Below are 19,182 nucleotides of genomic sequence, written 5' to 3'. Positions count from 1 at the left end.
TGGGACTAGACTCATAAAACAAGGATTTAGACAAAATCTAGCTTCAGGCTGCTGTTCAGAACCATACCACATACACAGGCGACTGTTCTCCTATCCTAGTCTGGTCACATTTAAACACGAGACATCACCTTGCCTATGTGATTTGTGAGGCTCAGGCCACTCTATAAGGGAGGGTCTGCACTAAAACCAGCTAGAGATGGTTTTAATTCTAACGATTGGCATGGAGTTGTTTTCCTGAAAGGATGTAAAATCAGCTCCCCTAGTTTTTGGAATATTTTCCTGACTTCCGAGTCATACTATGTTGTGAGACAGTGTGGCTATTTCACTGCCACAGCTTTCTAGCCTAGTGGTTTGATCACACGAGGACAGTGAGAAAGTTGCATTCTAATTCCAATTTTCAGAAATGTTTAAGTAATTTATATTTAGCGGTAATTAGAAAGAGCCTGAAGCACATTTCTCCCCTTTCCTTGGGAGTGTATGACGGATTCAGCGTTTTTCTTTCCGTAGTCTAATGAATATGAGGAGACAGGTGACTACATATTCCTGTAAACTGAGAAGGGGCTAGAGCCCAAATAAAAACTGTGAGGGCACAAGCATTAGCTAATAGCTGTCACAGGAACATTGCTATGACAGCAATATACCTGTGCTTGTCTTATTTTCCCTGTCGACTCTTCTAAGGACCTCAGCAGTTCTCCTGCATCTCAAAACAAATATTCATTAGCGTGGTCTTTTCAGAGATGGGTGGCTTTATGGAAAAGTATGTCTGTGAAGCGTTGAAATTATGTGTAAATTCAGACTGCATCCAACAAACAATTTCAGCTGGAAAAGAAAAGGTGAAAAACATGTTGAAAATATGGAAATATTCTATTTCAGTATTTTTAAAAGAAAATGTTTAATTCCAAAAATTAAACCCAAAATTTATGCTGTAATTTCATTTAACCACTTTTTTTTCCATCATAAAAGTCTGTTTGAAAATTAACCTAAACTAACAGGAAAGGAAATAAGAAAGGGCTAAGAGGGGATTTTATTCACGTATATGAGAGAACCAAAACAAGCCACTTAAGGTTGAAGTAAATACTTCTAGCTAATTCAAGATGCGTTGTTGCTGTTGTTGTTTACTGTAATAAATCAAAAATCCTCAAAAAATCAAATCATGACTTGACAAAATTTTTGCCTAAGACATTTCACAGCAAAATCCATGATTCGGCCACATCCAGCAGACATTCATGTGGCGAGGGAAAGGGCCAAACCCCAGGTGGGAAGACAGACAGTCTTTGCTAATGATCTAATTCTCACAGCCACAATGTAAGCCAGCACTGGGATTTATTTATTTTTTTCTCAAAATGAAAATCCTGAGTATACAGAGAACAGCAAAACTGGAAGAAAAGCATTTCCTTATACGCCCTTCTGTTTTGTTCAGATACTGTCAAATAGTTATGCTCAGGTGGTGTTTTCTTTTTAAAAACTATATATTTAGAACACAAAGCCATGAAATGTTTAATACCATTCTGGAAAACTGACTTGTACAGAGTTTAATTACATTTATTATTTAACAAGCGAATGGCAAAACTTACTTTAGGTTCCTCAGAGCATTTCAGATATTAGCAGGCTTTATAGAGATAAGAATAACAGGATTACTAGGGATGTCAATACTATAGAGCAGAATTAAAAACTACAATGAATATGGCTATTACTATCACTTTAGAACTATGCTACAATCTATTACGCTTTCTTAGCAATTTAATGAAATTCTTTGTCCCACACACAAAGGATCTGCAGTATAATAAAGTTATTAATGAAAATAAGTCAACCTTTTAGAAGGAATAAAAAAGGATCACTGGCAAAAAGGGAAATGTAATTCACGTATTCGACAACCATTCTATTGTTTTGTAAACAATACGAATTTTTTAAACGCTTATCACTTCATGCTGTACACAGATCTTTTGTAAAATATTGGTGCATGTATTTCTCTGAACGTCTAAATCCGTTTTTTAAAGCAAAGTTTTGCTTATAATGTGCAATAGGAATGTAACTACAGCAACTAAAAAACACCAAGTACTATTTCAGGAGTAACAAGTAAGGTTTACAAGCTTTAAAAATTTCTCATGCCAACAGCTGTTGTTATTCTTTTATTATTGTTTAATATGGTTTCAGGATTCCCTTGGCTTTAAGACCAATGACTTTTTAAAGTGTAAAACATATCTGATTCTTCTTACCTTATACTGAAGGACAGGCTGATTTGTTAGAAGTTTTGTTTGTTTCACATATTAAAAATCAAGCAATAAGGCACAACGTGGAGGAGTGATTATCTGATGATAACCTCAGCTTCCTGAAATTGCTTTATTGCAAATATAAATACATTTTAGACTGTTTGTTGGATATTAAGGGCATTAGCATGCTCATAGAGTTTAATCTTTCCCTTTAGAATATTAAATTCATAAGGCTTTTTTTTTTTGTCTAAGGTATTTTTTAATGTGCAAGAGAGGACTTCATATACTCAAGAAATACTGTAATCAGCTGGTGTATACTCCACTGGGGAGATTAATTTACAAGCACTGTACAGTTCTGCTAAAACTACTTCTCAACATTTCAAAATGTCAATAGTATATTTTCCCAGCCCTGTAAACACATTTTGATACACAATATAAACTTTAATGGTAGTTTTAAGACACCTCTGGGGGTATGGTTATTTAAGCAATAAGACACAGTAGGGTGTGAATTATGGCATAATAATTCCCTACCAACTGCATTGTTAGGCACGAGGCCAAAGGCCAGGGGACCAATGAACACACTAGGTGTGAATTATGACATCATAAGTCACACTCCGGAGTGTCTTACTGCCATTAGAGAAATATTTAAAACATGTTTTAACACAAATAATTTATTCCTATAGTACTATATTTTAATGGAATATCCTGAAAAATCTTCCCAAGTAAAAAGTTAGCCATTACATAACCTGGAATTAATAACAAAACTGGCAAAAAAAAAAAAAAAGGTCTCATGTCTTCTGATATTTAGTTTGTGGTATTCCACTGTGGTAACATGCTTTAAGGAAGAGCCCATGAAAATATATGTCTTACCCAGGTTTGGAAAAAATAGAACAAAGGCCTTCTGCGCAGCGGGGAATAATCTGCTTTGCTCATTGCCTGGAGAATCAGAGTGCCTGAATCAGGTTTGTACTGGCTTCTCCTCTGTAACTGTCTTGATGAAACTGCTAGAAAATCTACATACCTTTTTTCCCATGCTTGGTTCATACTGCCGTAATAGGGCACAATAGAGACTCTGAAAGAGTAGCAAAAAGGTTCCTTAGACCCCATTTGAGCTCCTGCAGCTGAGGCTGATCACGGCTCTAAGACAACTTTTAGTAAGGACTGCAAATAGTATAATGTGCATTTATACTATTTCCCATTTTAAACTGAATTTTAAACTCCATTTGACAAATGTGTTCTCTCCCCTCTGGGTACTCCCGCCTTACAAGTGCAGCAACGACCACAGCGTCGTCTGGAGATACATAAGCTCACCTTACAGATCGCAAGTTTGCTGACTGGCAGCAAGCTGGCTGCCGCAGCAAGGATCTTGGCAGGATCTAAACTGGCTTCTCCGTCTGTTTTTACAGCTTGCCCTGAACCTCCAGGCTGCAGTGGATTGATTGCTACCATTCGCCAAGCCAGCTAGTGGGCGTTAGAGTTAGGAATATGATAGAGCTTTATGAGAGTGCTCTTTGGCAGGCTGGTTTGAGGAGCGATAAGCCTGAGGGCATGTCGGCATGTCTCAGCGCGGTGGGGTGCCGGGGACGGCTAAGCTAGCTGGGTGGATGTTGTTATGGCTATGTATAGCGATGCTGTGCCATGTAGGGATAACAACTTGCATCCTGGAAGCAAGGTAGTTGCAAGGGCGGGTTAATTAGCTCTCTTGCATCCAGTTCTGGAGCCATTTCATTCCCCTCTCACACAGGGATCTCTGAGTGTCCCTGGTTATCTGGGCAAAAAGGCAGAAACCTCAGTTCTTCCAGGCAAAGCCTTGTTCTGACATAATTGTTTAGTGGGTGACAGTTGTTCCCTGCGTAACCTCACAGGGGTCATCTGTGCCTCCTGGGTAAAGTCACGATCTATGGCCATTTACATCAGCTGAAGGTAAGACTCAGAGCCTAGAGGCCCTGCGTCTCCATGAAATAGAAACGGGTAATCCCACAGAGAGGACTTCTGTGAAGCTAACAGTGGTAACAAGGTAAAATTCTGAGCTCACCTGGTGTCTCCCCTTCTTTGTCCACTCAAAATGTCTGTTTTAATCTCCAGCAAAAGAAGGTGCTTAATTCTGCCTACAGCTATGGTAGTATTCATGGGAACAATTTGAGTTTTGCTGCTTCCCTGTAGAAACAAACAAACAAGCACGTGATGGCTTTTTGCCATTCAGCCTGCTTGAAGCTTCTGTCAAACATGATGGAAAAACCCAAGGTCTAAGAAGGTTGCTTTCCTTTCCCAACAACTTCCAAGCAAGGGTAAGTTAACTTTTTTAAACCCAGCTTATATTTGAAAATATTAGTTTTACATCCACTTGCAAAATTACAAGCACTTTCTCCTGGATCCCAATAGGAATGGGGCAAACAGCCAAGAAGAGTGTTTCACACTGGCTCTACACACTCTGAGAACTTAAAATAAGTGGCCCCTGACAAAATACCTGTGTATATATATAAATTACACCTTTTAGTGGCAAAGAAGTATTTCAAAGACTGCTGAGCAGTAGCTAACAAGTTTCTAGCAGCATGTTTTTCATAAATTAACATTACTGCTCAGAACTTGTGTTCACCAGCTAGAATGCTCCAATTTCTGAAACCATTTCATTACATGAAATTTGAGGTATAAATGCATCACTGTACCACCATAAGTGCATAATCCTTTGGTATACCCATCTCCATAAAGCCTTCTGGCTTGTAACAGTAAATCACAGCCCTATTTTCATACCTCATTACCATTATGTATCTTTCCACTGACACCTGACCTTATGCATAATCAGGTATGAATTTCAAACCATACTTAAAATCTAAATGAGCGCCTCATTATTTTACATAACGCAGAATGAAATAAGATTCGAGATGTAACTGCAGAATTCACAGTTCACACATGCAGAAACATAGGTCCACCAAAAAGAGGTCATGTTCTCTAATTCATGACTGTGAACAGCATCAAATCACACCTGCATATAGGAGCTTTGCAAGAATTTCAGGATTAGATTTTAGAAAGGATATTGCCAGTTCTGAAAAAAACAACACAGTGTTGAAACTGTTTGGTATGTTGTTAAAGATAAACTATGAAAGAAAAATGAGAGTACTGAATTTATTACCTGTATTTTGAAGAAAGAACGACAGCACCAATTGCATAAAGTTATAAAACACCAGTAATAAACATGTAAATAATCTTCAGGTTTGCAACGCCAATAGAACACAGACATCTACAAAGAAATATATATATGTATACATGGAATATAATAAAACCATTCATTAGGGAACAAGAAACATCATATTTTTGTACTATATAAAACAACTGTACAGTGTGCACACAGACTTTCCTGATCTCTCTAAAATGCCTGTCAGTCACTTCTCCCCATCATCGTTTGCTTAACATAGTTTCTTCATTGTCCATGGGAGAACTCTTAAGTGACTGTTTTGTACTTTTAAACTCAGTACTTATAGTGCAGCTTGTCTCCATATATATATACACACACACATATACATATATATACTCACAGATGCACACATATATGTATGTGTGTATATATATGAAAAGAACAAACACACACACGTACACGCACACACGACAGGTCTAAGTAGCTCCTCCATCCTGTGCTCTTGAATGAGTGCTTATAAAAAAATCCCTGCACGCTTTGTGAAGGGAAGAAAACTTGCTGATTGTGCAGACTGAAGTCGTCAGATGGTTTCATTCCTAACGGTCTGCAAACACACGCGTCTGAATCACATGGTGGTATCCCATATGCCTGAAGAGAGTCTGTTGCAGGAGGTATCTTCTACCTTCTTCAGCAGCGTTGGCTTTTTACAAGGGGGTGGAGGTGGGGCTGTGATTCTTTGCTCAGTGTTGTGCAAGATTTGCTGCCAGTCTTCTCTCTCTTCACACAGCTTTCTCCTCCAATCTAGAAGCTCTTGCAGAGCCACACTCTCATTCTCTGAAAGTCTAAGCTGATGAATAACCTGTTAGTGAGAAGGAAATAATAATAATAATAATAAAAAAGGTAAATGAAGTTAACTCTCCTGGTAGTGTAAAACTGCAACATCCATGTTAAAGGAGACTTCACACAGCATCCTCTGCCTCTTTTGTCATGGATGTAAACCGGTGAGCAGGGCAGATTCAGGTCCTGTTTTGCTATCTCCTTTGTAAAGAGCTCAGTGACATGTATAATGTTGTATAAACAATAATGACTTTCAGCAAAATGTCCTTCCCTTGAACTCAGGAGAGTTGTTTTATACTGCGAGGAGGGAACCACCTTCTGCTCTCCATCCAGTATTTGCAAAGGGCACCACGGACCTTTATAAGCTTATCCACACATTCTAGTAGGATGATGAACGGAAATCCTGAGACTGCTACAGTGTGCCCTGGCTGAGCCATGTTAGATGGTGAGTGGCTGTGAGTGCTCCCACTCGAATATTTACAATTAAAGAAATAAATAGGTGCATGTGGGTAAGCCCTCAAGTTCTACGCTCTTAGACTCCCCACTCCCCCTCACAAAACAGACTGCCTACAGTGATGCATAGTCCATATTTCTAACAACTTGATCTTAAAACTGTTGTCATATAATACTGTTATACTCACAAAATACTCCTTTACACAGAGCAAGTAACAGCTGCAGGAGTAGCAAGGTTTTGCCCCTAAATGTAAATACCTGAATAGCCATAACGAAGAAACTATAACCTGTTTTGCTGCATAGCATTAGTAATGCAACTTGTCACAGATAGGTGTTATCCTTAGAACCAGGGGCTGGCCCTTGTCTTCCTCCAGAGAATACATTAACCACTTAAAACGTACTTTCAGTTGGCTTGAAACTATTTCTAAATTCATTTTGAAGTAGCCGGAGTTCTGTACTAGATTTATAATCCACCCAGAAGAAACCGTTCCCTGCCATTTGACTTTTCTGTTCCAATGATTATTTATTTTGTTTAAGTCAGTTTGAAGGTCTCATGACAGCACAAGTCCACGGAGCTATAAAGTCCATCTCACCATCCTTCAAGACCTACTTAGCACCGATGCTGTACAGCAGCACCTAGAGCAGGTGCTGAGAGCCATTTGCTTGGGGGTATTCTGGAGCGGAAGGGGCTTATCTAGGGAATACGAACCAAACCCACCATAATAGCTAATGGCCCATGGCCCTTACCCTGCTACCTTCCTTCTTAAGGACCCCACGGGGGTACCTATAAGAGGCACCTATGACACGACTGAAATGCCCACACTTCATCACACACAATGGGCTCACGTGAGAAGTATGGCTATTCTTGTCAAGGTTGCATTTATACTCCTTGTCATGATGAGAGGTGGCTGCGTGTTAGTTACCATGATAAAAGAATTGATGTTGAGTGCCCTTACATGAGACGCTATTCACGTGGTCAGTTCCAGTTGCAAGGAGGTCTGAGTGACATGAAAAGCAGTTTTGTCACTGATGGGCAATCAGGTTCCCGGGGTAGAAGACTTTGCTACTGCCTGTGGCTCCTGCTGTTCCCTCATGGAATAGGAGGTACCTGGGTACAGAGGCTTACACGGGCTTTAACACTGCTGCTTCAAATGCGTCCTGTGCAAGTCAGACCTTTCACTCCTGCTGTCCGAGAGGGAATGAGCCCTCACAGTGGAGATGCCTGAAGACTGATGGGTAACCTGCTTCATTTCTGCTTGGTTGATACGTCAAGGAGAAATACATTATCCTATATAATGTCTTAATAAAAAGGTATTATAATTTCAAGTAGAGTTGTAAATTATGCATTTTTAAGAAAAAAAGAAGAAAAATGGAAAGTGTTTGAAAGACTTCATTAAAGTATATTTTGGTGCCATCCTAATTGCATACCACTACGAAATCAAAACCCTCTTTGCTTTTATGTTTACACAATATGCAACAGGGCATCCCAGCAACTCAAAGGAAAATTAAATGTTCCACAGATATTCTTAGAAGCGTAGAGGGATATCAGCGACTTCTTGTGTACGCATTACCTTTTTTTTTCTTTTTTCTTTTTTTTTTTTTTCCATTGTGGGTAGGAAAGATTAGAAGACAAATGAAAAGTTTGTAATTGGAAACAATTTATCAAGAAAGACAGGTGGGGTAGCTTTATCCTATGGAACAGACGTGCAGTTTGGCAGGCACTGCAGCTTACTGTGGCCAATTTCTATAGATTTTTAGTTATGGGCATAACCCAGTTTAGAAACCAGGTAGATTGGAATCCGGTCTTCCTTATTTAGACACTTTATTTGCATCTAAATTTTAGGCATTTCATGAACCCCTATTTGGCATGCTTCTCAGAGAGGTGCTGGAACATACAAAAGCAAGCTGTGTTAGACTGTCATTGCAAGAGTTTCGTATGAAAGAGTTTCAGAGATAAATAAACAAGGACGTGCCTGAACACTGGTAGGTAAGTATTCTTGTAAGAAAACAGATATTTTGAAGCTTTGTATTATTGGATGCGCTCAGGTGACCAAAGTTTGACTCTAAGGAAGTACGGAGGAATCTTCGGTTTTGGAAAATGGACAAAGTATTTGAACAGAGGCAGCGCCACTGCTATTCTAAGAAACATAAAGGCACACAGGTGCAGGGTGAAAAGCGAGTACAATTTGCCTGGGCAAGGCAATTGACAAATGCATCCTATTTATAGCTTATAAACACTGAAGAGGCTTTATTATCCAGACCCTGCTTATGTAAGCTGTAAATTAATGTTGGGTCAGCAGTTTCACAATAGACCTCATTTTCCAGTGTATAGTGGACAAATGTTGGTCCAGTCCACAAATGAGTGTACATCTTTTATTGTATTTTTTAAACAAGGATGGAAAAATATCTCAAATCTTTATTCATTATGAGATTGGTCCGGTAAGTAAGCTGGAAAAAGTTTATATTTCAATCTGGATGAAGGACATACAATGGAAATACAGTGGAAATAAAATGGGGGAAAATGCACAGGAAATGGAAGAGCTTTAAACGAATCAATTAATTTAATTAGATCTATTTAAATAACTTGATAACTTTTCTCTTTTCCATGCATGATTAGACCTGTGACAAGCTAAAGATTTATTATACATATTCATTATAGAAAAGATTTGCTGAATAATTTTGCATGAGGCTCAATGCAAAACAGCAAGCTATGTTTCTTCATTATTATTCTATGTCCCGAAGAGGTATTTTGTGAAGGGTGGATGAGGTGTGTAGGAAGTAATTGCTTTAAGACTACTGATCTTTTCAATGAACACTGAACAAACAACTTCAAGCGTTAAGGGGCAGAGATGGTACCAACTGCAGACCAGGATTTTCTTGCTCCAAGTCAATGGTAAACCAGACATGGGCACCATAGCATTTGGGCTAGACCCCCAAAAAACATTTAGTATTTGAATACTTGGCATTTAAGAGCTCTGCCATCTGGGGAAACACCATTCCCGTGTTTGGTATCCAGAGTCCTTACTGAGCAAACATGAAAAGCTGACATGTCAAAAACAGTGATGCACAAGAGAAGACCGTGTGGAGTTACCAAAGCTATTTATTGGAAACTGCAATGGACTGAAGCAGTTAAAAAAGATCCACATTTTCCACTGTAAAATACGGCAAGACGAACAAAATAAATTTGTAATGAGCAGCCCAGGGATCCCAGAGAGATCCCAGAATTTGTTCTTTCCACCTTACAGCCCAAGCTATCAGACTGCAGAAGCAAATGCTCTCCTCCTGGCACTGGGGACTTTGGCTGCTGACAAAGCATCAATGGTTCCATCCGGGCATACACGGAAGGACTTTCACCATTATTTAGCGGTTAGAGCACATAGGGAAATCAGAAGATGTGGATTTGACTTCTCTCAGGTTAAGGAAGAGACTGAATGTCCATATGCTGAGACGACACTGTGACTACAAGAGGTGGATTCCGAGTGCAAGGAAGAAGGACTTTGGCTCCTGTGCTTTGTTGCTGTCCATGTGTGATAAGTACAGCAAAGCAAGTCCTTCAGAGTGAGTCCCTTGTGGTTTCAGGGCACAAGAGAGAGTGGAGACAGAGCTGGCAATCATGAAAATCTTAGAGCATGATTTTGCCTACTGAGTGGTACCCATTTAAGTGTTGCATAGTCATTGGAGAATGAGCCTCTGAATTGCCTTCTGGATTTAGGATTCCAAATAGTGCCTGAATTTCACTTTACAGCCTAAAGCAGACATACTGGATTTCAACTTTGTCTTAGAACCAAGATGAGTTGCTATAAGTCAATAAATTATTTTAATTATAGTCTTAGTTCTTAGGCTAGTTAAAAAATGCGGTGAGGTTTTAAGTATGGAAAGTCGAAGGTTTCACATTTTTAAATCATTTGTGACAAAAGGTATGCCAGATAAAAAGATTAACAGGTCCATTTAAAATTAACTTTGAGTTATTTAGAGATTTGGTTCTAGAATCTCAGGAAATTCATTCTGCATTAAAACATCAAATGCTATTACTTTACAGAGGATATTTTGTAACATTCAGAAGTAACAAAGAGCTTATACTGTCTATTTGTGTGTCAAATGCAACACAGTCTTAATCATCAAGCTATGGCTAAAGGACTCATTAAACTGTCTGCCAAACAGAGATTTATTAATTTGCATTAGTAGCTTCTTTTGAAAATTTCGCCTCATTTTGCTCTCTCCCTGACTAAACGTAGGGTTCGCTTTTTCAAAAATTTGCGTACTGTACTCTAGTCATTTTTTTTGGTCCTTTGTGATTGCATTGTTTTTTTTTTTTTACAACTATTCACCAGAAAATGAAAAGAAGTATTTAGTTACATTCTTGGATGTTGAAACATACAGATAATTTTCTTTGCGTAAAATGTAGCTCTGCATGTTTTATTATAGCTACTGTAATTTTTAGTAAAATTCCTGAATATAGACATAAGAGCACATCAGAAAACAGATTTTTAAATCACAACACAATTTAAGGACATGTATAACGTATAAACTTGTGCTCCTGAGACACTTGCATGAGGTAGCTGGTCCGTATTTTCCCTTCAGAGACATACTGCCAATTATATTCTTTAATAGATTTGTCAATGTTGGTGCTTTAAAGTAACTGTCAGTAGATGCTCACAATTAATTATTACAGCATTATTATGTTTCTCTTCCATTAGTGTTTTAAATTGTTAGTAAAATTGAGGTCCCATCATGGAATCCATGGGGAGATTGAGTCTAGAACAGCAATGATTCTACCTTTCTAAAATTTGATCAGGATAAAGTGAATTATGCAATAAATGTAAAATGTTGATAATAAATTATCATAATTATCTTAGAAATGGAACTGCCTAGAGAAAACCCATGTTTTTAATCTTTTCCAGTTTGTAGACTGCTCAAAAATGTAGGCAGAACAAATTTCAGCCTATAGGTGACTCGCAGTTATCTTTATTAGAGCCCTCAAAAGCAGCTCACAAACCCCCTGCCCATCATCAGTTTTAAAGACAGAAGTGATCAGGATGTTCTCACCTCTCATTTCAAAATTAAAGACGCAATGTCATTCAGTACTTCTGGAAATAGTTCTTACTGTATGTGATTATTAGCAAGACAAACACATTTTTATTTAACCTGCGACAGGCATGCATCTCTCATAAAAATTTTTCTAACTCATTTTAATGGTTTCATCTTTCTTTGTTTTCTTTTTGCATCTGATAAGCCCCTACACTGACTGCTTCCAGACACGCTTGTCACATCTTTTTTCCAAACTACAGCACAGGCACACTGCAACCTCTCGAAAAATCCTAACCCTTCAGGTTCAAACAGATATGTTTGTTTTTTTCTGTGTTACAAAAAAGCATAAATCAGGAAACGATTGCTTTTCCACCAATTCTTGAACCAACAAAAAAAAGCACCTGTCAGCCTACATGTTATTTACCACCACGATACTCATTTTAAGCTACAAGAGGAAAGCACAGAGTAAACCAAGGGTGTGTTAAGAAGCCTAGGCAAGCATTCAACATAAATCAAATCAATATGTAAATTCGTGTTTGATTGGGAAACCTGCATTGGCCACGTAAGACCCCAGCAGGGAGTAGAGAGCAGCTATGATAAATGAGTTTACATGTTTCTAAATTCCAATTAAAAAATCTTCAAATACAAGCGTACCACTGGGATCCAAGCTGATTCATGTGATTGTCTTGTGAATGCTGGGACATGCATAATGGGATGTAATAACTTGGTATGTGATATGCAACAATAAAGTGATTTTAGTTAATCATACTTTTAAACTGCTCATGATTTTTCTTTGTGTTGGAGCAACCTTACAGTCTCCAAAAATAAAACTCTCCAAATGGATGGCAAATGGTTTTGTTGGAGAGGAGAAAATGGCAAAGACGACAGGTGCTCTGTCTGGTGCAAATCTGGAATTGCTCTGGAGGAGGTATGCCAGCTTAAACAGAGTTAGACATGAGATCTATAACTGATATATATATATATATTTTGCATTTGCTTTGTTCTAAACAAGAAAATATTTTTTCTCTCTCAGTTAAAATTTCTTATTACATCAAAAGAATAAACTACCTTTTGGACAGGTGTGGTATAGATGACATACCAAAGGAAATTATAACTTTGCTGATATTTAAAAATTGGGGGTAAATTTAAAAGTAACTTTGTGTTTAAAATGAAACTAAAAAGGGACTACATTTCTGAACAAAATCAGATCACCACAAGAGTCAGGAAGAAATGTTTTCTCTTCTGGCAAGCATTTTTCAGCTATCTGGATTTTCTGAGGGACAGATTTAATTTTCTTCCAAACACCAGACGTGGGGTGATGCTGGAAGAAGGATATTCTGGTGTCAGAGACCACGCAGGCACAGGCATCTTTGATTGCCCAGTCCAGCCCTCTGCTATCACATGGCGTTTGCAAAACTCACAAGCTTCATCCTAAAAAAAAAATAATTAATCACATTGTTTGCCTTGGTTTGGCTTTCTGAAAGAATTTTCCAGAAAAATTCATGAAAGAAGAGTCCACTAAGGATTTCTAGCTACAAAATGAACTCTGCCTCCAGACGACTGGAACCTGAGAGATCACACCGGCAAAAGAGGCACCCTGCGACTCTCTGTTTTCTCTTGGCAGCAGCCACTTCTCCTTTTCGTCAGAAAGAGACTCCTGGGCTACACACACCTTCGGTGTGCCTCAGACAGAAGATTTTTATATTCTTCATCTGACAGCTATTGTATTTCTGGTGTAAGTTGCCTGATTTGCTCTCATACTCTTTTTGTTTTTCTGTGGGTTTGTTGGTTTTGGGTTTGGTTTTTTTTTGGGGGGGGGTTGTGCGTTGGTTTTGGATGATTTTTTTTATTTTATTTTTTGCAGGAATACATTTTAGTTGCAAAAGCAGGGCTTGGTCTTCTGTGATTTTGTACCTTTCCCTCAGGGTAGCAATAACATGCCTAGGACCATAATATTCTCAATTCATTAGGTCAATCATCTTCCATACAGCTTGGAGATGTTTCAGCCATCAAACAAAGATATTATATATTTGCAAAATAAAATCAGTACACAAATCCTGAGTAGAGCTGTAATGTGTAATGTGGCAGAAAGTACTAGAACAAGCCTATACATTCAAACCAGGGGTGTATTTTATTTACTTATTTGGATCTTGTGGGTTTCACTTATTTATTTATTATTATTTATTTTAGCTGAGTGTCTTTCAGCTCTAGATTTCTGGTATCAATTACAAAATGACACCTTCCCAGAGTGACTAAAATACCAATGAATATTGAAATATACTGTTTTTTCCTCTAAGATAGTATTTCTCTTTCCAGATAGACTGACTACACAATGCTCTTTAAAATTTTCAGAGCATCCTTCTAATTCATATCTGACACTTGAGAAAAAGATTGTTCAGGACAGCAACTGTGCCTTTCTCAAGATGAAGATGGAGAGGGAGCTGGGCATGTTTAGCTTGGAGAAGAGGAGGCTGAGGGGAGACCTCATTGCCCTCTACAACTACCTGAAAGGAGGCTGGAGAGAGGCGGGTGTTGGCCTCTTCTCCCAAGTAAATAATGACAGGACCAGAGGAAATGGTCTGAAGCTGCGGCAGGGGAGGTTTGGATTAGATATTAGGAAGAATTACTTTACTGAAAGAGTGGTCAGGCACTGGAACAGCCTGCTCAGGGAGGTGGTTGAGTCACCATCCCTAGAGGTGTTTAAGAAACGTCTAGATGTGGCTCTTCAGGACATGCTCTAGTGGCAGAGATTGTAGGTTGTTTGGTTGGACTCGATGATCTCAAAGGTCCTTTCCAACCATGAAGATTCTGTGATTCTATGCATTCTGAAAACAAGTCATTTATCGTAGACGTCTTCAGACCACCTGACCTAACAATGTTGACACCACTTTGTACATAATCTAACAAAAAACATCTGAAAAACTGAATGATGTTGCCTATTCATTTGATCACTGCTGCTTTGTGGTATTAATAGAGATATTTTACTCGTTCGGTTTGCCACAATGCTTTCGAAGCAATTACAAAAACAATCATCGACTTATATTTACTAACGTTGTGTATCATCCTTTCTTGTATAGAAACACTGTCCTTATGGTCAAACAACATCAGAGGCAAACACCACTTCATTTATGGTCTGTTAGCAGTCTAAATCTCGGCTGATCTACATGTATGCGGCAGCATGTGACAGCAAGAGAATGAAGGGCAGAAGGACCAATTTATTCTCTCTCACACCAGGCACTTACGGCTGGGTCAGACGTGAAGTCACTCTTCACAGGTGCTGGCAGTGGGGTAGTGGACCACAGTCCCATTGAACTCGCATTTGAAGCAGCCTTTTAAGGTGACCCATTGGCCAGTGTGGCAGCCCAAGAGGAATAACGACACACTTCAGCCAAACCTGAGCTTAGCGATGGCACAGGGATGCTCAGGAGGTTTTGTTCCCTTCTCCTCAACAATCACAGCCTTATACCTGGGGAAAATGCAACGAGGATGAAGCAGTGGAGACAGAAAAGGGGCCTCAAATGAGTAGGGGGATGACTGTGGCATCTACTGGTTCAAAGAGGAGAATCTGCGCTTTCTCTTTTGGAGGTCGCAGCAGTCAGACGTAGCACATACTTGCTGAGGAGAGGGCCATCAGCCTTCCAAAAGCCCTTGATACAGAAACACAAGATATTGTACCTACTGATGAATTTATACTATATATTACGTCATACCATTTAATCTTTAAGGCACATGGGTTTGACTGTAAATCTTCTAAAAATAAAGCCGCACCGTGTTATAAAACCTGATTTTTGTCTGTATGTGACATTACAAAGAGAATTCTTTGACATTACCATCAAAACAATAAACAAAACACAATTCAGGGGGATACACTGATTCAGATCAATTTTAAATATGTAACATTCTATGCCCTCTCTTGGATGTTATGTGTTTACAAAGGCATTAGTGATTTTTTTTATTACACCGCACTTGCTTGATTGCCACGTTTTGCTTCAAAGATGATCAAAGATTACTTCCAGCTAATAGGCAAACACGACAGACATTAATAACGAATGTTAAGAGCCCAGTGTTTAGAGCTGTGACAATGGGCGGGGGGTAGCAACACATTGCACTCTTGACTATTCAATTTTTTTAACTTTTGAACAGTCAACAAAAGAAGCGATTGGCAACAAATATTAAATCAAGTAGGAACAAAGAAGGCCCTTGAAACTATAATGAATATGCAGCTCTTTCTGAGGGAAGAGACTGCTGAAAGCAATGAGATTTCATGAAATAAGAGCTATGGCTTAAGCTATAATGAAACAATAAATACATTCTTCACGAATATGAAAAGACATTTCCAATTTTTCATTGTCAGATGTTGGCTCCTATATTACTGCAATCTGCCAACCTGCACTATGGGGTTTAAACAAAATAGAAAAGATAAGACTGCAGATCTTTTAATATAACAATATGTGAAAAAACAACCATCATTTTTTATCTTGCTTCTTTGAACACGTGACAGATGAAAACATGTTTCAAAAGTGGGTAACTAAAACCTTACGCCAGGGTGTACTGTAGAAGGGGATAAAGCCCCTGTAGTGCACATAAAAATATGCTGGGGAAGACAGGCAGGATTATTCCTGCCTCAGGCAAAGGCAAACCCATCCACAGGATTGCTTTTGCTCAGAGATCTGGGTGCACTTGATGGGTGATGTGGAAGGATGGGGAAGTCCAATGTGTACCTCAAGGGAATTTGATTTTGGGTGAGAACAGCCGATGATTTGTATTGTATGATGTTACTCTCTACATAATAATCTATGTGATCACCTCTGTGGTTGCTGTATACCATATCAATGGTATTACAGTAACAAATGCCCAGATTAACGAGGAATGAATTCTAATGAAACCAAGCAATATGCAGCGATGATAGAACTGGACAAGCGCAGTGGTGATGGAACCAGAACTGGCTTCAGCATGCAACAATCAAACACCACACACCATCTCTCCTGCCCTGAAGGACTGTTATGACAGATGAAGCCCAAAGTCATGCACTAAACGAACTCAACAGACATTTTAAAGGGCTGGCCCGTAGACTAAGGCAATGATACATGTATGTATATATCAAAAGACACGAAAGGCGGTGGTGATTGATTAGGGTGTATTGGAAAGTGTGGGACCTTGGCATGATGTAGATGGTATAGACTAAGGGGTGGATATTGTCCTGGTTTCAGCTGGGATGGAGTTAATTTTCTTCCTGGTAGCTGGTATAGTGCTGTGTTTTGGATTTCAGATGAGAATGATGTTGATAATACACTGATATTTTAGTTGTGGCAGAGCAGTGCTTACACTAAGTCAAGGACTTTTCAGTTTCTCACACTGCCCTGCCAGTGAGGAGGCTGGGGGTGCACAAGAAGCTGGGAGGGGACACAGCCAGGACAGCTGTCCAAACTGGCCAAAGGGATGTTCCATGCCATATAGAATCATAGAATCATAGAATCATAGAATTGCTGAGGTTGGAAGGGACCTTTAAGATCATCGAGTCCAACCTTTAACCTACCCTGACAAAAGCCACTTCTAAACCATGTCCCTAAGTGCCCCATCTACCCTTTTTTTAAACACCTCCAGGGATGGTGAATCCACCACCTCCCTGGGCAGCCTATTCCAATGTTTAATAACCCTTTCAGTGAAAAAATGTTTCCTAATATCCAATCTAAACCTCCCCTGACGTAACTTGAACCCGTTTCCTCTTGTCCTATCACTTGTCACCAGGGAGAAGAGGTCAGCCCCCATCTCTCTACAACCTCCTTTCAGGTAGTTGTAGAGGGTGATAAGGTCTCCCCTCAGCCTCCTCTTCTCCAAGCTAAACAACCCCAGCTCCCTCAGTCATTCTTCATAAGGTTTGTCCTCCAGACCCCTCACCAGCTTTGTAGCCCTTCTCTGGACACGCTCCAACACCTCAATGTCCCTCTTGTAGTGAGGGGCCCAAAACTGAACGCCGTACTCGAGGTGGGGCCTCACCAGTGCCGAGTACAGGGGGATGATCACTTCCCTACTCCGGCTCACCACACTATTCCTGATACAGGCTAGGATGCTGTTGGCCTTCTTGGCCACCTGGGCACACTGCTGGCTCATATTCAGCCAGCTGTCCACCAACACCCCCAGGTCCTTTTCTGCCAGGCTGCTTTCGAGCCACTCTGCCCCAATCCTGTAGCGCTGCATGGGGTTGTTGTGACCCAAGTGCAGGACCCGGCACTTGGCCTTGTTGAACCTCATACCATTGGTCTCAGCCCATCGGTCCAGCCTGTCCAGATCCCTCTGCAGAGCCAACCTACCCTCAAGCAGATCAACACACCCGCCCAGCTTAGTGTCATCTGTGAACTTACTGAGGGTGCATTCGATCCCTTCATCCAGATCATTGATAAAGATATTAAAGGGAACCGGCCCCAGCACCGAGCCCTTGGGGACACCACTTGTGACCGGACACCAACTGGATTTACCTCCATTTACCACCACTCTCTGGGCACTGCCGTCCAGCCAGTTTTTTACCCAGCGAAGAGTACACCTGTCCAGGCCATGAGCAGCCAGTTTCTCCAGGAGAATGCTGTGGGAAACAGTGTCAAAAGCTTTGCAAAAATCCAAGTAGATAAAATCCACAGCTTTTCCCTCATCCACTAAGTGGGTCACCTTATCATAGAAGGATATTAGGTTTGATAGGCATGACCTGCCCTTCACAAACCCATGCTGACTGGGCCTGATCACCCTGTTCTCCTGCATGTGCCATGTAATGGCACTGAGGAGGATCTGTTCCATGACCTTCCCAGGCACCGAGGTCAGACTGACTGGCCTGTAGTTCCCCGGATCCTCCTTCCGGCCCTTCTTGTGGATGGGTGTCACATTTGCTAACCTCCAGTCAGCTGGGACCTCCCCGGTTGTCCAGGACTGCTCATAAATGATGCAAAGTGGCCTGGCGAGCACTTCCGCCAGCTCTTTCAGTACCCTTGGGTGGATCCCATCCGGCCCCATAGATTTGTGCACCTCCAGGTGCTGAAGCAGGTCCCTCACCATTTCCCTTTGGATTACAGGGGCTTCATTCTGCTCCCCATCCCTGTCTTCTAGCTCAGGGGTCTGGGTACTCAGGGAACAACTGGTCCTACTGCTGAAGACTGAGGCGAAGACTTCATTAAGTACCTCAGCCTTTTCCTCATCCTTGGTCACTATGTTGCCGGCCCCATCTATTAGAGGACAGAGATAATCCTTAGTCCTCTTCTTATTCCTAATATATTTATAGAAACTTTTTTTGTTGTCCTTGACAACAGAAGCCAGGTTTAGTTCTAGCTGGGCTTTGGCCCTCCTGATTTTTTCCCTACATAGCTTCACATGACGTCATGCTGAACAATAAAACTGGAAGGAGTTGGCTGGCGGGTGGCAGCTGCTGCTCGGAGATGGGCTGGGTATCAATCAGCGGGTGGTGAGCAATTGGATTGTGCATCACTTGTTTTGTATATTCTTTTATCATTGCTATTACTTACCCTTCTTTTTATG

General features: G+C 40.2%; 1 protein-coding gene across 2 annotated transcripts in view; it reads right to left on the bottom strand.

Annotated features, from left to right (window-relative positions):
- Positions 1-2,381: 2,381 nt before the first annotated feature.
- The window catches only part of MYO16 (myosin XVI), a 327,046-nt gene continuing 310,245 nt past the window's right edge, over positions 2,382-19,182 (bottom strand). For both annotated transcript variants that reach the window (XM_054193468.1, XM_054193479.1), the window contains one exon: positions 2,382-6,202. In XM_054193468.1, coding sequence (XP_054049443.1) covers positions 5,969-6,202 — 234 coding nt within the window. In that variant the 3' untranslated portion in view covers positions 2,382-5,968. The remainder of the gene's footprint in view (positions 6,203-19,182) is intronic.

Source organism: Rissa tridactyla, chromosome 1 (genome assembly GCF_028500815.1).
Source record: "Rissa tridactyla isolate bRisTri1 chromosome 1, bRisTri1.patW.cur.20221130, whole genome shotgun sequence".
Classification (NCBI taxonomy): domain Eukaryota; kingdom Metazoa; phylum Chordata; class Aves; order Charadriiformes; family Laridae; genus Rissa; species Rissa tridactyla.
This window is presented reverse-complemented; position numbering and strand designations above follow the sequence as displayed.